This window comes from Daphnia magna, linkage group LG3 (genome assembly GCF_020631705.1).
Source record: "Daphnia magna isolate NIES linkage group LG3, ASM2063170v1.1, whole genome shotgun sequence".
NCBI classification, from domain to species: Eukaryota; Metazoa; Arthropoda; class Branchiopoda; order Diplostraca; family Daphniidae; genus Daphnia; species Daphnia magna.
The window spans coordinates 9,295,344-9,317,035 of record NC_059184.1 but is presented as its reverse complement, the minus strand read 5'-3'; the positions used below and the strand labels follow the sequence as shown (position 1 = coordinate 9,317,035).

The 21,692-nt window shown below is 38.3% G+C and overlaps 2 protein-coding genes, 1 long non-coding RNA gene and 1 pseudogene across 6 annotated transcripts; 1 reads left to right on the top strand and 3 right to left on the bottom strand.

The window, feature by feature from the left end:
* The first annotated feature begins 392 nt into the window (after window positions 1-392).
* Window positions 393-1,344, top strand: LOC116919321 (annotated as a pseudogene).
* Window positions 1,345-1,373: 29 nt separating this feature from the next.
* LOC123470501 lies at window positions 1,374-6,041 on the bottom strand. Of its 4 annotated transcripts, none has more exons than XR_006644191.1 (14): window positions 5,077-6,041; window positions 4,836-5,017; window positions 4,425-4,775; window positions 4,027-4,357; window positions 3,877-3,966; window positions 3,685-3,814; window positions 3,156-3,384; window positions 2,999-3,082; window positions 2,664-2,929; window positions 2,375-2,601; window positions 2,164-2,288; window positions 1,927-2,100; window positions 1,605-1,784; window positions 1,374-1,519 (listed from the first exon to the last, which is right to left on the bottom strand). It is a non-coding gene; the product is annotated as an uncharacterized LOC123470501 (long non-coding RNA). The 4 variants fall into 4 exon arrangements; XR_006644192.1 differs by having other exon boundaries at window positions 3,006-3,082; window positions 4,836-5,013; XR_006644189.1 differs by having other exon boundaries at window positions 1,375-1,519; window positions 3,006-3,082.
* Window positions 6,042-8,714: 2,673 nt separating this feature from the next.
* Window positions 8,715-9,688, bottom strand: LOC123470334. Its single transcript, XM_045170520.1, has one exon. It carries the CDS (start codon window positions 9,686-9,688, stop codon window positions 8,810-8,812), a length of 879 nt encoding a protein of 292 aa, XP_045026455.1. The 3' UTR covers window positions 8,715-8,809.
* A 588-nt stretch (window positions 9,689-10,276) lies between these two features.
* LOC123470335 lies at window positions 10,277-11,321 on the bottom strand. The gene is made up of 3 exons (XM_045170522.1): window positions 11,201-11,321; window positions 10,752-10,973; window positions 10,277-10,678 (listed from the first exon to the last, which is right to left on the bottom strand). The coding sequence occupies exons 2-3, from the start codon at window positions 10,959-10,961 to the stop codon at window positions 10,277-10,279; spliced, it is 612 nt and encodes a 203-aa protein (XP_045026457.1). The 5' UTR covers window positions 10,962-10,973; window positions 11,201-11,321.
* Window positions 11,322-21,692: the final 10,371 nt, after the last annotated feature.

Genomic DNA, 21,692 nt, shown 5'->3' with positions numbered 1-21,692 from the left:
GACAAGATCATTGGGAAAGAAAGGAGAAAATGAAAAACATCAAATGAAAGGCAGGAGCTTTTATTCGGAAAAGTTGGCATTATATTGAAAAGTCCTCAGTACAGTTTAATTCTTCTACAGAAAATGTCGATTATTAGTGCGGTTAATGCATTGGCAAAATATAAAACTTTTGACAGCGAAGAAGAAATTGTTGCGTGTATCAAGCAACTTGAAGTGGAGGAAAATGTGTGTCTTCGTCGTGGAAAATGCGTAACAGTGAAATCATTCAATAATGATGTGAGGAATCGGACAAAGATTAGTGAAAAGTTGACATATCAGAAGTTTCAATCCATAAAGACCACCCCGTTTCCGAGGAACACATCCAGAATTATGCTAGAAAACAGTAAGTGTTAATGCGTGCTGGGCTAATGTAATTTAAATTTTAAAATTACCATAATGGAAATATTTTGTAGGAGATTGGCTCCAGAAGCACTGCAATTAGCCAAAGATACTGTGACTGCTGGTATTCAGCCAGCTAGAGTACGGAAGCTGCTACAAGATAAATTCGGGAGTCATCTCATTAGCAAAGACCTAATCAACTTGAAGCAGACTCTGGCAGGTGTGAAATTATATAGAATTCAATTAATTATTTCAAAAATAAAAATTGTGAGCGCATTATTAATTTTTACCATACTCCAATAGGAAACACTGGAGATGAATGGAAAGATACAGTTGACTTACTTCTTGATCTCAGAAAAGATCCCAATAATGTCATAAGCGTTTCTTATGATGGGGACGGGGAGGTCGCAGCAATATTCATACAGCTCGAAAAAACAACGGAAACTGTACCACAAATATGGCATTGTAGTTGAAATGGACGGCATCTATAAGATAACAAAAATTGGATTTTCCCTCTACCATTTGATGATTGAGGACAAAAATGGTAACAGTCAACCTGTTGCATTGTTTTTCACGAAGGAAGAGACAACGGTAGCAATTAGTGAATGCCTGTGGATTTTTTTAGAGGTACAATAGATGCATTTAAAAATTATCTTAGAATATCATTAATGTACTTGTTACAAATTTCAGAATAATGATGTTTCAGTTACGAAAGTAACAATGACAGATAAGGACTGTTCTGAAATTTCCGCATTAGAGAAGTATTTCCCGGATGCTGAGCACATTTTATGCCACTTCCATGTTCTTAAGGCGGTCGACGCTTGGCTTAATACTTTAAAAGAGATTGATGGAGTCAACAAAGAAAGGAAAAATGACATCCGAGAAAAATTCCGCAAGGTTCTCTATACCGGAACAAATATAGAGTTGGATACAGCCAAAGCCAGGCTATACGAAGGTAGTGAATAGTCATCGTTTAAGTTTAATCTAAAAAAAATGTATTGAAATTTTACAAACTCTGTAATTGATAGAAGGAGGAATCATTGCAGCGTATTTTCATAACAATTGGTTCAACATAAGTGACAAGTGGACGAGTGTGGGATGACAGCACCTTCCACCATTGGATAATAATACAACGAATAAGCTAGAACGGTAATAAAAACAAACGTATAAAGTTAAATTTCAAACAATTATTCATTATTTTCTTAGTTTTCTAGCTTCCATCATACCATCAAGGAAGTCCTCGGAAAGGATAGGTGATTGGCTAAGGTTATAAAAGGTTTAGTCGATATCGTACGAATCAGCCTTAGTGACAGGCAACTTATGCAGAAAATACGAGAGGTGAAATTTTCAAGACAGCGTAAACATCCGCTACTGGAAAAGTTTGCTGCCTCCATTTCTCCCTTTGCCTGGGGAAAGATAACAGAAAACATGAAGTACATGAGGAAATCCTACGATTTTAAATATCATCAGGTATTCTTAGTTGTAATAAGGATAACATATGATGCAAAGTAATAATATTGGTGTTAATTAAAGGAATCATCAACATACCAGATTTCTTCAAGCAACAACAAGAGCTACACGTTACAAAAGGACTTAACGGGCTGCTCCTGTGATTTCTTCATGTCTTTCCAGCTGCCTTGCCGACATTTAATCTATTTTCATATAAAGGATAACTTGGAGGTTCCTCCCGAATCATATTCTGATCATTGGAGAAACAAATGTCTAGAGGTATAGAGTAATTCATAATTGTTTTAAGAGCAAAAAGTAAATATTCATAATTTTTACCTGTTAATTCTTGTTGGGATGATTTAGATATTCTCGCCAGTGTAACATCCCCTACAAGAGTGCATAAGAAGGAAAAGGCCAGAAAGCCTGTGACTGAGAGGGAGCAATTCAACACGGCAACGCTTCTTTTCCGAAAAATAGCCGAAACCATTAGTATGTTGACGGAAGCAAAATTCAGTGAAAAAATCCGCCTCTTCGTTGATATTCATACCTTGATAAGGGCTGATCAACCCATTTAACTTCTTCTTAATGAAAATGCTATGAAGACTCTTAGTTTAACAGACGGAAGTGCTATCAAGAATCCTACTCAAGAAACTTCATCACCGGTTTCTGAAAATAGTGAGTTTGATAACGATGTGAAGATACCAGATAGAAAAACTATCACTAAAAATCCCCATGAATGTTCCTCTCCAGTGTCTGAGGAAAACGAACCTGATCCTACAGAAAAGGTAATTTATACTAGCACGTCTTAGGTATTTTTGTGTCCTAACATCGAATACCTATTAGGGAATTTCCTCTGAATGGTCATCATTTCGTCTACCAGTTGCTTTAAAAAAGAGAGGCCGCCCAAAGAATAATAATGGCTATTTCAACAGCTTCCATCAGAGAAAAAAGGCTCGTATCGCACAACCAAGCTCCGTATTAGATGAACTACTTGAAGAAGAGAATATGATTCGTGAAGAGGAAGACAGAATGTACGCTAAGGAGGAAGATGTAGCATTGACGGAAGCTGTGAATGATTCTTCCATCATCATTTCGGATGTGCCTATGGAAGTAAACATAATAATTCAATAAAATTAGATGAGGTGATGAATCATTAAGTTTCTATCTTTACAGCCAACCGAAACTAAGACGGAGGATGCTATGGATTCTTCAACAATTTCAGATACCCCGGTGGAGATCCCAGCAACCACGTCACCTGTAAAAAAGCCGAAAAGAAAAACGCGTGTTGGTCACCAGCACCTCTTTGTTGATAAGGTAGAAGAGCTTACCTCAAAGAATCAACTGACTTCAGGATACATCAATATGGCACAGATGATGATGAAGAAAAATAATCCCGACATTGGCGGTCTTTTTTGTGTCACCATTGGAGGATCCCTGGAATTTCCAAAGGTTGACGAGGAAAAATGGATGCAAATTATCCATACGGGAAGGATCACTGGGTATTGGCGGCTAAAGGCTTCAGCTAGCCTGCACATGTTCTTATTTATGACAGCCTCCCTGGAGAAAATCAACATCCACATACTATTAGCTGCACATCTACCCTTCTACAAACAAAAGAAAAGGAAATGACTTGTGTGGTGAAGAATGTGCAACGTCAAGGCACTGGCTATGACTGTGGTGTTTTTGCCATTGCTTTTGCAACCAGCTTACTGCATGGCCAAGACCCAACAACAGTTACCTATGATGTTCGGCAATTAAGACCCCACCTAAGGGCATGCATGGCAGCTGGAAACTTAACCCCATTCCCATCAACCCCAAGTCGCTCAAGCAGGCATGTGGACATCATTCAAAGATCACCTGTTATGTGTCACTGCAGAAGGACTTGGTACAGATTGAAATCAGAACAGTGGGACCAGATAGAATGTGAGAACTGCCAAGAATGGTTTCATCGAATGTGTGAGGACTACCCAGAAGACACTGATGCAACCTGGTTGTGCAGAAACTTCATTAATTTGTAAATTTTATCACTAAAAAGTGTTATTGCTTTACCATGTTTTTCATACTGTATAATTTTTTTAAATAGTCCAGCTTACTCATCAAATATGTGTCAAAGATTACCCAGATGACAGTGATGCAAACCTGGTTGGAAAAATTGTGTTAATTTGAAAGTTTTATCGTTCACAAATGTTATTGTCTTACCATGTTCCTTTATATTGTATAAGTTTTTAATTGCCCAGCTCACAATAATGTGAATAATTCAGATACCAGTCTACAATACACATGTTTAACTCGGAAACTATTCTGTTCTCAACATTACAATTCAAAAAGGTCTGCTAGCGCTAGGCACGACACCAGAGCCATATGGGATTACGGACTCCAATAAACAGTTTTGACGCTAGAGGAGTCCGTATTACGGACTCCAATAGATTTTACCTTCTTAAATATCCTTCGCCTGTAGCTTATTTGTTGGTAACGGTTTACAAGGTGACTTCAAGACTAAATTTCGAAGGAAATAGGCAGCTTCCTGCACCTGGAAGCACAGAAAAAATATTGTTTCGTTAACTGGCGTAATTAAGAGGAATTTACATGTTGCATACCTTGTAGGAAATACCATTATTTACGTTAAAAATAGGGGCAAAAGCTTTGGTTGGTGGAATAGTTGAGGAGAAGATAATTTTGCCAATGCCTTTAGTTTCATGCTTCATTATAAAAATTTTTCCTTGGAAATGTTCAGTCAACTTGGCGAGAAACATGTAGTCACGGTCTGTGGAAAAGTCGTTTGGTTCAAGCCCATATTCGGCTTGTAACATACGATGACGATCTGAAACATCTTTCGCCTTGTGGACTTTCACTTCCTTAGCTACAAATTTTAAATCGCATTGTACACCAGCGAAATTCTCCAAAATATTCTTATGTTGCAAAACCTTTGCATCATGTAATATGCTAGGCTATAACAATATCAAAATCAACAGTGGAATCTTGTCAAATATAAATAACAATAGTAATACCTGAATGTTTGCAGTTCTACATGTAATTAGAGACTACACTTTATTATTAAATTCTTTCCTCTTCTTTAGGCAAAAAATGCATTTTTCAATGTGCACACCAGTCCGGGGATTTATTTCATTTTCTTTTCCTTTTGGTGTTGACCTCAAAGAACGAGTACTAATTGTAGAATAAACAGCACTGTCTGAACAGAAGGAAGGATATTACAAATAGTACCGATAATTTCAACAATGTTTCAGTTACCTGAGGCTGGTTGGGCTGTAGGTTGTAATGTAGACTGCACTAAAACTGATTGCTCGTCAAGTGCTTTTTGTTTTGACAATTCAGACTCAACTTCTTTATTTTTAATGGCTGTATACTTTTTATAACATGATAAGTGGTACCCTTTTGAATCACTTACAATCACAGGAATAATAAGGTCTTTAAAGTCAGAAGTAACACGAAATTTGTAGGCAACACTCTTTTTCCTGCAGGTATCGAAAAGTTCAGCTTAAAATTTTTTCACTGGTTCACAACTATCGTCCTCTCCAACATGTAAAATTCATTTAAGTTTTTCGTTGGATCCTTGAGAAGCTTCTGCCATTCTAGTTTTCTTTTGAACTTGATTTTAACTAATTTCTTAACTCAAAACTCAGCATAAAAGGATAAAATAACAGTGTGAAATTTTGATTGCAGTAGGCCATCTTTCAATTGGGCCTACGTAAGTCCCATCCCCGAGTGGAAAAACACAGCCAAAACAGAAGATTTAAAGACAATTGATGTGAGCTCTACAATTGAGGTAAGCACAACCCGCTCGGCAGATGATAGTTATTTTCTTTGTTTCTTTTTACTACAACACAAATGCCACCTTAAAAAGCTTTTACCATTTTTTGTACAGACATAGAGAAAAGTAAGAAAATAATTTTTTTTTATCGTTTCTCGGCTAAATTAGCTTGTCACCCATTTGTCTTAATTTGGATCATTGAATAAATGTACACAATTGCCTAAAATTGGCAAACTAAATTAAAATAATATAACTTCGCATGTTAAAAATTCATGGCATGTAAAACCCGCCAACTGAACCTATATCTAGTTTTTAAAACGACCGACGACGATGCTGAAACTCGGCAAAGATAAATCGACTCGATAACCAAGTTGACTCTATAGCTAGGCGGTTCTATAACTGCCTAATATAATAAATACAGTCCGGTCCAGTTATAGAACCGGCCTGTGCGTGGTTCTATAACTGAATGGTTCTATAACCAAGCACCCGATCTTAGTGCCACCTATCGTCGGTTCATTCATCCCTCAAACTTTGACGGTCTTAGAATAACTTTACCGCCTATTATTATTAGTTGGGTCATTGAACCAATGTACAACACTGCCTAAAAAGATAAAATCAATTACAGTAACATTTTTTGGCATGTTTTAAAAGGCAAAACCCATTCATTTCCGCCATAGAAAATCGATATAGTTCATAATACGGCCAACGGTGGCACTGAAACACGGCAAAGAAAAATCGGCTCGATAACCGAGCCGGTTGCATAGTTAGGCGGTTCTATAACTAGACCGGCATTGTATATAATATATTTACAATATAAAAAATTTTAATGAAAAATTTTTACTTTTTGCTTATGCATGTAATTGTAGCATAGTTCATGAGCATCCAATACCTTATTCTAGTAGACAGTTAACAAAAGCTGAAGCAAAATATGAAACCACTGAAAAAAAAGGTTTAGCCGAATTGATGCAATTAGACATTTCAGATATTATCTTTAGGACAAACCTTTTGACGGACTTCACACGAATGACGCTCGAAAATGAGTGCGCTCACGAGCTTCACTCGAATTTACGTGAGCGGCGAGCTATTGCGCTCAAAATGCATTTGAGCGAGAAATTAGTGAGAAAATATGGCCAATTAGCGGTTGCTCGTTGCCACAGAGCTACCGCCATTTAGCGGTAAAATATGCAATTTAATGTAAAAAAATTCAGGTTGTCTGCTCTTTTAAGGACACCCCATACAGCACACTTCTGTCATCGGATGTCAAATTCACAGCCTGACATCCGTTAGATATCCATTTACTCCATGGGTAATTCCAGGGATGTCCATTAGGGTTTTTCATTTCCGGAAACTTTTTGAATTTTGCCACAAAAGTTGGAATCGTGGTGTATTAGGTCATAATTAGCTTACTGTTTTTTATTTTATTTTTAAAATAAAATTTAGACCCCCCACACCTCCTTTTTATTCAAAATAGCCTTAATTTCAATATAAAATGGGTCCGCTTGGTAGGACGGAAATAAAACTTTTTTACAAAAGTAAGACATATTGTTAAACATTATTTGATCTTCTAATTGGCCAAAAAAGGACACGATCCGAATACATTTAGACCCCACACAGATTTATACACGGTTTTAAGTTTACTAAAAATGCGAGAAAAACGGCTTTGCTAACACATAAAAACGAATATTTTAAATTGTATTCAGCTGATGACTCTTGGTTTTATTTGGATGAACTACAGGATTACTATGAATTGTTAAATTTACACATTTGATAGATTATTCTTCTCAAGGGACGATACATGGAGGCGGTGATGCCCAACAGTTTGAATGACATAATCTAAATGTTCGTCATTTCTACAAATGTTTTTGTAATCACTTATCACATGATCTTTATCCCTTGTTCCGCACAATCGTTAAAAACTTCCAGCTGATTAGTAAAGTTCTTAATGGTGCGATAGTTCTCCATTAAATCCCAACACTCAACAGGTAATTGTAGCCAGTCGGTCAGTTACTGAGTCTCATCAATGAAAAAAGCAGCCAAGATCTTGGACCGATTAATGGAGATAAAAATGGAAGTTCCGTTGTAAAAACGGGAAATTTTGGCTTTTTTAGGATAAAGTTATTTGGCTTCGGTGTGTTAATAATGTTTTGGCAAGTAAAGAACGAGTGAAGCTAGACAGATTTTCATTGAAGATTGTGAAAATTACCAATTCTTCTGTCAAGGACCAGCAATGCCTTTTACACGATTTCAAAGCGGAATTTATGATTTAAATGAATTGATTAAATTATTTATTTATTATTATTATAATTAAATTATGGTGGAGTGAAGGTACACAAAAAGAGACAGGTGTTGTTGCTTTGATGGGAATAAATGCCCGTTTTCCAAATTTCCTCTACTTCACTGGCCACTGTTTGAATGATTTCTTTTTTGGAAGCAGTTTGTTCTTTTCTCTCAAACACAGAAATCTGCCAATAATCTCACGATTTGTTGGCAACCTGATACCTTCGGCTAAATTGCGATATTCCAAACGTTGAATAAAAGGATCTTTTGATTTACTTCGCAGATTCATTCTTTCTGTTCGTTTGCAATGCTGACAAGGATTTATACATCATCACACGTTTGTCTATTATGCTCGCTATGTCTATTATGCTCAATTTGCCAATTTCATATAAAACTCAGCATAATTGGTTTGAAATAGAGAAATTTTGGTCATATTTCAGTAGGTCATTGTGAATAAAAGTGATTGGGTGGGTCTAAATTTAATCGGATTGTCTCCATTTTTAGCTAAGTAAAAGATCAAATAATGCTTAACAATATGTCTAACTTTTGTAAAAAAGTTTTATTCCCATCCTACCAAGCGGACCCATTTTATATTGAAATTAAGGCTATTTTGAATAAAAAGGAGGTGTGGGGGGTCTAAATTTTATTTTAAAAATAAAATACAAAATCAGTAAGCTAATTATGACCTAATAGGGGAGACCGGGGCTAGTTGGCCTGGTTTTTACACACCCTGTCTTACCACTTGAAATTTTTCCTGTAATGATAACATTTATGGCCTAGCTGATGCTTTGTTATCTTATCTAAATTGTAGCGTCAAAAAAAAATGCTAATTTAGAAAAGCTTTCTGCCCAAAAAACAGTTTTATTCGGACACTTTCAGCTGGCAACTTACCCCGTAAGTGGGGCAAGTTGCCCGTGAAGTCGGGGCAAGTTGGCCTTACATCTTTGCAGAGCACTTTGAACACACGTAAGAATTTTCATCTTCTCCTCTGTCATCCACACACGACTCGCACGCCCATAAGCAACATTTTTTAATTGTACAACGAATCCAATCTTCTTTAGTGGTGGAATAACGCCCTCCGCATTCTAGGCAAAATGATTCTTTTTTCTTGACTTCTTTTTTGTTCCGCTTTGCTGGCTTGCTTTTCTTGCACTTATCAGCTTTAGAGTTGGGCGGCTGTTCAGAATACACAATCTTCCTTGCGGCTTTTGTTTTCACTGCAGCTTTCTCTGCTTCGATAACATTTTTTATGGGAGTGTCAGTTAAAACTGCCGATGTTCTCTTCCGGCGCCCATTATTTTGTGGAATTATCCGGGGGCCAGCTTTAGGAAAAGGTCTCAACTCTTCAAGTATTTTTATCGACAGCGTTGATGAACAGGAAGAATTAGTCGGTGAATTTGAAAAGGGAACAGGTGAGCTGGAAGCACTGTTAGATGATCTTGAATTGTGTTGTCTTCCACCAGGCTCAACATCAGGCTCCACAGCATCACGTTGCACTTCATGCTCCACAGCATTATGTTCCACTAGGGGATCCACAACAAGCTGCATATCAGTTCCCACTTCATCCGGTAAAATCCCAATTGGAAGAGCAAATGGCTCATTTAGAAGTGGCAAATCAATTTCAACTAAAGAAACAGTTAACTTTGGGTCCACTCTATCGGTAACAAAGCCAGGATCATAGTCAGCACGTGAATGGAAACCTTCGCGGTCAAATGGGACGATTCCGGTCTGTCTAAAACCAGATGTTATGTTAATAGGGTTGGCAGCTAGAGGAAACGATTTGCCAACTATTCCCGGAATATCATAAATGGACATAGTTTTTCCTGGATTGTTAAGCATCCATGCTGAAGCAGCACTGCTGTTAAATTTTTTCATGGGACCATACACCGAAACGTCCAGTGGCTGCAATCTATGGGAACAATGTGCCGGGAATGATAGAAAATGAATATGGTTTTCCTTTGCGAAGTTTAAGGCATTGATGGCCATGTGTGAAGAGTGATTATCAAGAAGCAATAAAGCTGGCCGTTCCTTGGATGGACGAACAAATTTTACGAAATGATCCATAAATAACTCCATGCTGGAATCATTCATCCATCCAGATTTGTTTGCAGTACCTGCACATCCTATAGGACCTCCATTAAGAAAGTGGCTTTTGAAGTTCACTCTATTTTTCATATAACATCAATGAATACCACAAACTGCTTGCTTTCAAGACTATAAATTTACCTTGGAAAAACAAAAAAAGGGGGAATTGTGTTTCCTAAAGCCGAAATTGCACAAACAACGGTAACTAAAGTCCCTCTCTCTGCCGAAACGATTGCCCCTATAGAAAAGTAGTTTCAAAGATGATATAAAATATAAATAACTGCAAACTAATACTATAGTCCTCTAACCTATTTGCTTTTAGCCACGTCGACCAACGATCTTTTCAGGTGGCATGACAGTTGTAACACCAGTCTCGTCCATATTCCATACACAATCAAGTGATATGTTTTCTCTTGTCAACAATCTCTCGTAATTGTCAAAAAAGGCGTCACAGTTGTGTTTGTTGAAAGATGATGTTCTTGCCAAGGAGGTAGCCTCGGGTTTCCTAATTGACAAAGTATTATGTCTCTTAAGAAATGAGCTAAACCAGTCAGGGCCAGCTAAGCATTTTGTAGTCCACGACAAGGGAATTTTGATGTTCATTTTGGTGGCCAATTGAAATGCTAGTTTCCTAACGTCCAGTGGTGACAATCCAAAATAAATATCTGCTGCTCGATGCAAATATTTCACTAGTATAGCCTCCTCCTCATCTGTGAAAACCTGTTCGACAAAATGTTTACACTCATTAGCCTAACTTACTATGCCTGTAGCCTAAACTCAATGTATTTCTTACCTGACGAATCTTTGAATAACCATATTTTTGTTTACAGGGTAGCACATTCTTATTCTTGTCTACGTATCTAGCAAGACTTCTTCTGGGAATCTGAAACATTTCTCCAACCTCAGTTATTCCTCTTCCTTCTGTAAGAACAACATCAATTGCTCTTTCGATAACCTCACTAGGCGTTTTTCCCCTGTCAGTTTTTCGTACATAGTTCCTCATCCTCGTGTAACACTAAAAAAACAGAAGATTTTGACACACAAATAAACAAGGTCAGAAGCTAAAACAAAAGGCCAACTTGCCCCAAAAAAAAACCGCCAACCTACCCCATGGGTAGGGGTCATTGTTTTCTTTAAAATATTTACTTAAAAATAAATTATATTGAATTTTAGAATTGACTGACCCTTAGCTAAAAGACTAAGGTATCTAAAGAAAAAATTTCATTAACATCCACTACATACCTTATTTCTGAAAAAGAAAAATGCACGGAAAAAAAAAGTTCGCGGCGAAGCGTAAAACGGTTTTTGCAGTACAACGTCAGTATTTAAGTGCAGACAAAATTAAAATTTTGTACAGACCATCTAGTAATAATAATTAACACTTCGGCTATCCTGAAAAACTCTAATTTTTAAGTGGCGCCAAGTAATACGCAAAAGAGCGACTTACCCCTAAGCCAACTAGCCCCGGTCTCCCCTACACCCCAATTCCAACTTTTGCAGCAAAATTCTAAAATTTTGCGGAAATCAAACACCCTAATGTCCATCACAGTTGAAGTGCAAATTTTTTTATTTATTCCAAAAGCTTAGAAGATTATTTAGTGTATCGTTTTTGATTGATAAAATAAATTTTTTTTTAAACAAAGGGGAACTTTAAACAGGGTTTAAATTTTCCACCACAATGTGTTTGGGTTGGAACACGAAGGGATTGGTTTGGGTTTGGGGGGTTTAAGACATACTCTTAGTTTTCATATAATTTTCGGCAGATTATATAAGTTAATAACATTTATTATCAGAAATTAGGTTATACGATTTCATTTACATTTTCTTTCATTATCGATTTGTTCTATAATTTTTATGAGCGATTCGTAGTGTAACAAGATCAGCAAAATAATGATAGAGTGAAAATAATACAAGTCTATGTAAGTTTTAAAATAGTACTAAGCTGATAATTATATAATACAGCTATTGGCCATCCCAAGCTGCCAACATTTCACAAGTATTTCACAATATTTCAATTAAGGAGAAAAATAAAATTGTATGAAAGAAATAAAGACATGAATAGGATAGCAGAATGTTAAGAGACTCGACTATGAAGCGTGAGAATCGGTTTCGAATTCCGACCGGGAGAATAGTTTTTTCGGAAAAAATGTTCTATTTATATCCAAAAGAAGTACTTTCGGATGTTCTTAGAATGTCCGATGGCATCTTCCCGGCAGGTCATGTAATATTCAGTCGATACCCAAGGGACATCTAGCCTGGAGGTTGGGAAGTTTGACGGATGTCCGTAGGATATCACCCTTATCCATGTTGGATAAACTGCGGATGTCCGTGGGACCCATCTGCGCTATGGGAGACATTTCACACACGTGAGTGAAATACCTACCGTATTTCAACGTTTTCGAAATAGATGAAAAAAAGAGTGAACCTATCGATTTGGAGGGAAATTACAGTGAATTGTAAGAAATTCAAACTTGCGTGCTTAGCAAAACCTTTAAATAAATGTTCCCAAATATTTAGCTAGACTTGAGTCTACAAACCTTATGGAAATATTGTGGTCCACTGCTCCTCTATATTGTGTTTTGTCTAATTTTACATCTTTCTTTAATACTCAATTTTTCATAATTTTTAAATTGTATGACAGGTTTTCCACTGTCACACCAGAGGAGGAAGTAGAACGGGGCTTAAAATCAGATTTCATGATATTTTTCGAGTGCAAGCTATCGCTCATTACATTTTTTGTAAGCGAACGCGAGAGCGACGCTCGTAAGTTCGTGAGATATTGTGAAGTTTCTCTTTTGTGATTATTAGTCATCATTGTCCGTTCCAAAGATAATAATAGAAAATTAGGTAGATGGGCTCTACTTTTAACTAATAAAAGTTAAGAATTATAGTATAGGACTGCACGTATTCATAAGAGGTATGATGGCTTCTCTTGTTTAAAAAGCGCTAGTATTGAACTAGGACAGAATATTAATTTAATTTGAAAAAAAACAGTAAGAACACAAACTTTGCATAGTAATTAGAAATTATTTGTAGAAATGAGAGCTTGATGAAATGTTTAACCAATCTAAGCCAGAATGGGTAAAAAAAATTAATTGTTTTCATGTAATGGAAGGTACACTTTATCGACATGAATTACCTTCTCAAAATAGCAAGCGAAGTGAAACAAACTATCAATTGGTTTTGCCTCTTCGCTATCTAGTGCTTAAAGAATTACATGTTGTGCCGATGGGAATCCATTAAGGTTTTTATAGTACGTATTTAAAAGTAAAAAATCATTATCGTTGTCTAACCATAAGAGGCCATATTAAAGAATATTTCAAAGTTGTGAAATATGCATAATTAACACTTCATCCACATATAGAGCACATTTGTACCCTCACGAAACTACGAAAGCCCCTTTTCAAGTAATTGGAATGGACTTTGTGGGTCCTATTTTTACACACAGAGCTGCGGGACATGGAGAAAGAAATAACTATTATCCGGACGGGATAGGATATCGGAGGGACGAGATCTCTGGAAGGCGTTGGAGTCGTATATCTCATTGAATGATAATGAATGGTCGGAGAGAATGGCGATGAAGAGGAAGCGATGAAGAGGAAGCAGAGTACAGTATCCTGCACAAAAATCCGAACACCGATTTAATTTTTAAAGCAACCTATTGGCAAGGTAGTGGGCTTTTTGTTTGTTTTTCTTTAAGGGGGGAGGGTAGACGGGGTGATGGACACGTCAGGGCAGGGTTGGGTAAGTCTAGACATTTTTTTATGCCCTAAGGTATTACGCTTTAAGGCAAGTTACAGGTCGGGACATTTTTGCAACTTGAGAACTTCGATCCAGAGACCGTGAGTGAAGACTATGAAGAGGCGGTGGAAGACGAGGTGGAAGAGAAGATTGCGTTTTCCAGATTATTCAAGTTCACAGCTCCTCCTATGTTCTAGGTAAAAACAAGAGCTGAATGCGGAAGATGGGTTTGATGGGTGAAAATTAGTGGAAGACTACAATAGATAGAAAAAAGAAGACAAGCGAGCTAATTTTGGAATGTATTTGGAGGGACCGGCGTGGCAATGGTTTCCGTGTGTTACTGAGTGTAGCGAAACACGAAACTGGCCAGACCGCCCAGCAGATACAACTAATGGTTGCTTAAACCTAGGTTGCTGTTTAGCCCCAACCTTGGGCTCTCATGCTCTGCCTCTCGCTTTTTTATGTGTCCCCTGGCAAGTCATACTTCTTACCACCTTCTAACCATTTTCTGTCCAACACTTAAAGTATAGACTGTATAATTCTTCTAGTAGTCATGTAAGTCCTATTGTATTTTACCTTTATGAGTTTTGTGTCGTTCTATGAGTAGTACCAATAAGGAGTACGGCTATTGCTCAGAAACCACTCATGTCGTGTCATAACTTCTAACACGATGCCGAACAGCTGGGAAGAACGGTGGCAGGAGCGGGATCATGGAGTATTGGCCATATTACGACAAAAGTCGGGAAAAAGTGGACCGGAATGCAGTGGGGAAAAGGTGTTAATTTCAGAAATCAGTGAGGAAAATAAGGAGGGCAGAGAAACTACTACACTGATGGCATGGGCCGTGGTGGTACGACGGAATACGCTCTTTAACTATGAGGTCAAATTTGCAGACAACCGTTCCCAAAAAACGGAGATAGTCCACGTCAAGCACATCAAGAAATTTGTTGAACACCTAGCCCCATCAGCGGGTGAAAACGAAGAAAAATGGGACGTCAGTAAGCTGAGCCGGAAGGACGAGACAGCAACGCAAGATGCAGCAGCTAAAGAAAAAGCAAAAGGGGAGACGAGTGAGGAAGGCTGGGAGAAAGAAACGCTCGACCGACTGGAAGCAATCAAGAACCTGTGAGAGGAACAATCGGGAGGAGTGAGAAAAGAAGGGGGAGCCGGAGAAAAAGAGAGGGAGAATAATGCATACATGGAGGAATAGTCCGGAACAAAGCGGTAAACTAGACTTAACATGACATTACCACTACATTTTATGTTGTCATTACCATTGCTAATAACGAATCTGATGTTGACACCCAGATTAGCAATAGCATCAGATATCACTTTGTCAAATGGAGTCATCTTCAAAGCGAAAAAGACGAGAGGTTTTACTGGCCCAGAATGGGTTTTGATGTCGGGCATCACTTTTGAGCAAACGGATGGGGTGGCAGCAGAATTCAAAGATTGGTTAAGGCAGAAAAGTACAATGCCTGATGATGTCAAGCCGAGTGAAATAGCGAAATTCCATTCCACGGCAATAGATCATGTTCATGCCAGAGCATTGGATGTACTCGCGTTTTTGTGGATCATAACCCGCAACTACAAAGAACTCAAAGCCACAATTTGAGCACCGAAACGATCGAGAAAACAACGCGGTGTTATGGATGGAGGGGGAACAGCACTGAATTGGCTTTTTGGAATGGTTACCACGGATGAGTTGGACAAAGTGAAAAAAACCATTTAACAGTTGTCAACGGAATCTACTGCTAACGTGCACGCGCTAGAAGCCCACACAACACTGATCAACGAAACCGTCTGGGAGATTCGAGCTAGCCAAAAGGCTATAGCAAAGATGCAGATGACATGCGGAATGTTAGATCGGGAAAGCAGAAAAGCGGAATTCCGACTCGGAAACGTAACAAGGAAAAAGAGAATCAATAGGTGGCAATGGGAAAAGTGAAGGACGCTTTTCAGTTGGTTGACCTACCTTGGGATTAGTTGGCACAATTTTTGAAAAATTTGGGCGTAGGATTTGCAAGTTTGGCTATGCAACGGTTTTCAAAACCCTTCTTTAATGGCATCATTGAGATAGGCATTTGCATCATTTAAAACTATTCCCTGTAGTTATAGTTTCTTGGCGTATGATTTTCTAACTCGTCGTAGTCGTAGTCTCCCCTGCTGCCGTGATAGCGTTGGTGCCAGCGGTGATTCACTGGTGAGTAGGGGCTTCGTCGGCTGACCGGGGAATATGGGCAACGAGAGTCCGGTGATGGGTAGCGGCTTCGGTAAGGGGTGCGTCGGGGAGATGAAAATCTGGCGTTTTTTAAGGCAGTTGGGGTTGGCGGTGAGTTGAAGATTTTCCCCTGTAGGTGGAATCAGAATTTGAGCGACGAGAATCAAAATCCTTGGACTTAGATTGTGAATAGGAATACGTCGTTCTTTTTGGTGTTTGAGGACTGCTCCGCCGTGAAGAAGAATTTTTTCTTTCTTTTTCCACTACTTTGGGTCTACTTAGATAATTTTCCGTTAAAGATTATGAAACGTCGGGAGTGGAAATATTTTCTCCTTCAAGGGTAGCTCGTCTAATTCTTCTTTTTGCCGCATTAGAAAGTGGGTGGTGGGAAGAAGCAGCATCAGTAGCCATTATAGGGTCCGGTGTTGGTGTCGTCTGCTTCGTCTTGGGCAAACGGTGACCGGTAGTGTGTACGGTAGATGGCGCTGAGGTGGGGTGGATAGATGGACGGCCATTGTTTTCCACCAATTAAAAAATTCAACGGGGCCTCCATTATCTTTATATTTCGCCAAATTCTTCATCCTCAAATTTTTAAAATTGACTATCGATTGGAATTCATCCTCAGTCCAAACCAACATGATGAAGAGTAATTTCAGCCAAAAATTTTTTAGCTCTTTCTTCTGCCTCGATCAAATGAGTGGTGAGGGTATTGGCCTCAGCCTTATTTCCACCCCTTTAGCTTGGACAAGGACTGGTGAAAATGAAAAGGAATATTCCACCAGGATGGTCATTTGCTTGTGTGGAGGGCTTATCAGAACGCAAGAATGGTGGCGGCAGCAGTAAAAACGGGTATTTAAATTCTTATACACTTATCCGTGTTTGAATTCCGCTTATCGATTTCCGTGTATCGCGTCGTAAGTCTACCCATGGTAATGGGAATCGTAACAAGAGCTGTTTGTTACTCAACATTACCTGAATATTTGGCCTGATCGTTCGATAGACAAACATTCCTTGAGCTCTTAGAGAAGGAATGTAAAACATGTATTTCTTTCAAAAATTTTTTCTTTTTACTATTTTCTCATTAGTCAAGTGGTCAGTAGTAAAGATACTAAAGAAGCATTTTCAGTGTCTATTTTCTTAAATAATGTTAAGCACATGCCATGAAGAAGGCAATCAGCAGTGTATCTAGATCATCGCTGTTGGATATTCTCTGCGCAAGAAACGCAACAGATCACGTGTCAGAGGAAGTAGTAGCTATGCCTTGGGTTTACCAGCCGTTGGAATTTTTGAAATTCCTATGGGATGTACGGCACAGTCAGATGACTAGATATTTCAGGCAAGTTTTCGGCAAGACCGTATCTACAATTGGCTTGCAAGTCTTAAGTTGGAATCTCCGAAGCTCGCGGTAATGGATCTAGGGAGTCTGACTGTGCAAGGAAACCATATGAGAACCATAGAAATGACAGATAAAGGGTGGCAAGGAAAGAACAGAGACAGGGATGACGTGATGGAAACTGCGATTTGAAATGGTAAAACTCGAGAAGAGATGGGGAGTTTTGAAAAGCATATTCAACAATTGGCCGAGAAAGATAATCGCAAGAAGCAAGTCAGGGAAGGTGTTACCCCTGGGAAGTGGTTGGACTAGCAATTGCAGTATTGAAAGTGAAACACATTACAATTTATCTTTTAACATATCTGATACGTATAAAAAATTGCAAAAGATGAGATAAAGATAAAATAAATGTATATTTTTTCGAGTCGCAGATAACATAGCAAAGGGGCTATCTTATCTGCGATCTATATATATTGTCTCTTTAGGGCTTACGATAATAATTTTATAATTCTTTATTTTAATTTATCTTACGTATGATTGGCTATAACCAAGGACTAGGACATCGCGCCATCCGTTTTACTGAATTTGGATTGATCACATGTGGGACTGGATTGCTGTGAATGAGGATTATGGTTCCAATCTAGTGATAGGAAGATATTTTTAGGTTATGTATTTAAGGTACGTATTTATAAAGTGAAGTTCCTTTTAACCTTACTATTCAACAATATTTTATTTAAAAAAGTAAAGTTGAGTTAGGTATACTATTTCAATTTCTAGTCTGAGAAACGCGTATCATAAACTTGGTCGTGTTTTTTACGTAATACTAGTATTTATTCTATCAGGTATACGAACGGATCTATTATTCTTAGCCGCCATTAAATTGTATTACGTTTAAATTGGTTCTACACATTGTTTAAATTATAATACAATGGAAATAAAGGGTAGCTCAGTGGTATAGCTCTAGATTGCTAAGAAAAAGACTGGTGGTTGGAGAAATTCTAGTATTGACTTCAGAAGATAGTTATGCGACATTAACACTTAAGGATATATATATTTACTTGTAAGGTACAGTACCCACCAAACGATTAGGTACACCCACGTTTTTTAGTGCATCCTTATGGCGCTACGGGTCTTAAGAAAACTTAAATATCTTTTTACTGGTAAGGACAAATTTTTTTTTTCTTTTTTCCTCTATCAGAAGAGAAAGTGCTTTAAAAGTTATCTTTACATCACAAAATTTTATGAGTTACACCCAGGGTGCTAAAGTATCGTTCATATGATTAGTTACACCACCTTTCTCCCCAAAAACCCCCTGTTAATACCGGCGTTTCCAAAAATATAAATAAAATACTTCAATTCATCCTTAAATTAATTTTTTTATGCCGAACGGCGCGTTTTTCTTGACTTTATAAGAATATAGTGCATGTTTTTGAATTATTTTAACTAAAAAAATGCTTCCCTATACCCCAAAGCTGGTACACTCAAATGTTTTACAGAGAAAATTATGCTTTGTGCTTGCGCCACAAGGGGCGCTGGGATCAAAATCTCAAGTACTCTCGTACTTTTGTTGGAGTTCTGGAATTTGATGATGCTTTAATTGGTTTTTGCGGGAAAAAAATATAAAAAGTAATGAAACGACCAAGAAAATCTTGTCCTTCATTTAAAGAAATGTTTTTCCTGCCCCTCTCGACTCAAACAAAGACTGTTTTTTTTTCTCGTCTTACCCGGGATTTTAATTGAACTATTAAAAACATCAGGAAATGTTCATTTATAGTTAAAGACGAGTTCCCTGGTTTCCTAGAGGTCGTCAGACGCTTCTTTAACATTTGGTAATGGTTATTCCCTTTTTGTTTAAGTAAAACCATTGTTTAGATTTAAGTCATCACATGTTGTATTCATCTATTTTCGTTTAAATACAACTCGTGTGACAATTAGTGGAGACGCAGCTCATTACCTAAGTAACGAATTTGTGCTGGAGTGTTGCAATTATTGAAGACGTAGCTCGTTACCTGAGAGTAAACGAAGTCGTGCTGTAGTTGTAACGCACCTGACGTGCTTGCAGGCGCGTTGCAGAGAAAGATAAGAGAATTTACTTGGGGGGGGGGATCTAAGTACACAGTATTTCTGTGAGAAAAAAGGGGGGACAAAACGTAGAGGACAAACGTAAGAACGAACTGTCTTTAAGACGGGGCAGGGAAAATCAAAAACGTAAAAATCGAATGGACTGACGAGGTAACTTGGTTACAAAAAGGACAAGACTGACAAAAACAAAACGAGACCACCCGACGACGACTTAGCTTGCCTCCCACAGCCCTGCCCAATGAGGGCAGCACCGTAGGTGACAGTAGTCATTGTTAGCCGATGCCGAAGAGGGAAAATCCACGACTGCCTAGTTGCACCAAACCCACCTTCACCAAACCTTTCCGTCATCTATCCAGACCAGCAAGCAGAATTTATGAAGTCAATGCGTAAGTTAATCAAAGACACCTGTGAGAAATTAAGAGAAAGCAAAAGAGCCCTTCGACCCACATGGGCGTACTACTGACGGTACACCATACTGTTTCCCTTGCAAGAAACCCTAACACATCTCCCGGTACTGTTTCAAAAATCCAAAATTTCCAAATTATACAGCTCTGACGCGGGATGCCGGTCCAGCTACGACGCCAATGGCGAATGAAGCAGTAAATCTAGCGACCCAAGCTCCTAACGTATAGGAAGAAAAACAACTCTTAATCTTCGATCGAACCAACTTGATTAAAGAACCTGTGTTTTGCGGTGAGGTGAATGCAACGGCAGTGAGTGATACTGGTGCAGCAGTGACAGTGATCTCTCCCGAATTATTGAAGAAAACATAATTCGTTCAGCAACCATGGGATGGTTTCGGAATTATTCTCGCGAATGGTTCACGAGTAATGCCTCAAGGAGCAGCCGAAATCCTGGTGACGCACAAAAACAGATCTGTGAAAGGAAAAGCAATCTTTATGGCAAGTTCAAAAATGGAACTTTTGATGGGAAATGATTTTCTCAAGCAATTCGGATCTATGCGGATTAATTACCAGGCGGAGAAACCTTTTCTCACTATGGGTGATTTACCGGTCTTGGCAATCTCCCTCCCTGCGAAAGAAGGATCAGAAGATACCGTGTTAGTGTCCAATGCACGTTAAGAAATTCTTGCGTATTGAATTAAACCAGTTCCAGTGAAAGTTTTTAGTAAACTGGAAGGCGATTGTGTCTTAAAACCGTCAGATTCATTGATGATAACAACAAGTCTGTCTACGGGTAATGCCCTCGTGCAAATGGCCTGGAAAAAATTCTTGTAGCAAATCTGTCTCCAAAATCAATGTTGCTGGAGAAAGGTGTAACATTGAGGACTTTATAAGAATTCCAAGAAGCAGAAAATACAGAAAAATCTGGTGAAGCTACAGGAACAGATGTTTCGAATGAGAAAATAGATCAAAAAGTTGAAAAATTGTTGGATTATTTGAAAAGCAGAATTGGAAAAAACCTGCACGAAGATCAAAGGAATGAGGTATTGAAAATTCTCAAGAATTCCGTCAGTTGTCTCGTATTTAGTAAATATGATTTGACTTGGTGTTGGTTGAGCATGACACTAACACTGGAGTTAACCCTTCAATTCACCAGCTTCCTTATAAGAGTGCCTGGAAGAAATGAGCCGTGATCCAAGAGCCGGTTGAAGGAATGTTACGTCAGGAAATAATTGAACACTCTGACAGCCCTTGGTCTTCGTCTGTGGCCCTAGTAAAGAAGAAAGATGAAACTTGGCGTTTTTGTTTTGATTATCACAAACTTAATGCAGTGACCATAAAGGATTCTTACCCGCTGCCTCGTGTAGCTGATACATTGAGCTACCTGGAGGGGGCTACAATTTTCTCCAGCATGGATCTCAAAACCGGATATCACCAGCTGCCAGTCGCCAGCAAGAACCCAAACCGCACACTGACGTCTTTTAAAGGATATTTATTCGTCTTAACGGCACTATTAGGATTTCTTTATTCTGTCCTGAAATCCTACAATGACGACTTAAAGATGATTTTAGCCGGTGTTGATGACCGGCAAAAACTGCTCTAATACACATATTTTGTTGGTCACCAAAGCTCTCATTTTGGCGTTCTCTAGGACGACTTTTTCTCTATAAAAAATGCAAAAACTAAATTTCTACCATCGTATCCGAACACGGATCTCCCGCATGAGTAGTCTACCATATACGCAACATTCATTTATACTTAAATAGTTTTAGACTGACACTTATTATAGTGGAATAGTTTTGGCTTCCATTATTAAAAAATGAATTTTAGAATAAAATTTATCATTTAATAAATCTACACCTTGCGATCTTTGACCAAAATACCAGAAGAGAAACATAACTATTATGAGTTTTGATCATTGGACTCCCGCATCATCTTGTTAACCAATCACTA

Coding starts and splice junctions, on each gene's coding strand:
- LOC123470334 (XM_045170520.1), bottom strand. CDS start 9,688: ATGTCCATTTATGATATTCCGGGAATAGTTGGCAAATCGTTTCCTCTA.
- LOC123470335 (XM_045170522.1), bottom strand. CDS start 10,961: ATGAGGAACTATGTACGAAAAACTGACAGGGGAAAAACGCCTAGTGAG. Junction 10,679..10,751: donor GTTATTCAAAGATTCGTCAG/GTAAGAAATACA, acceptor TTTGTCGAACAG/GTTTTCACAGATGAGGAGGA.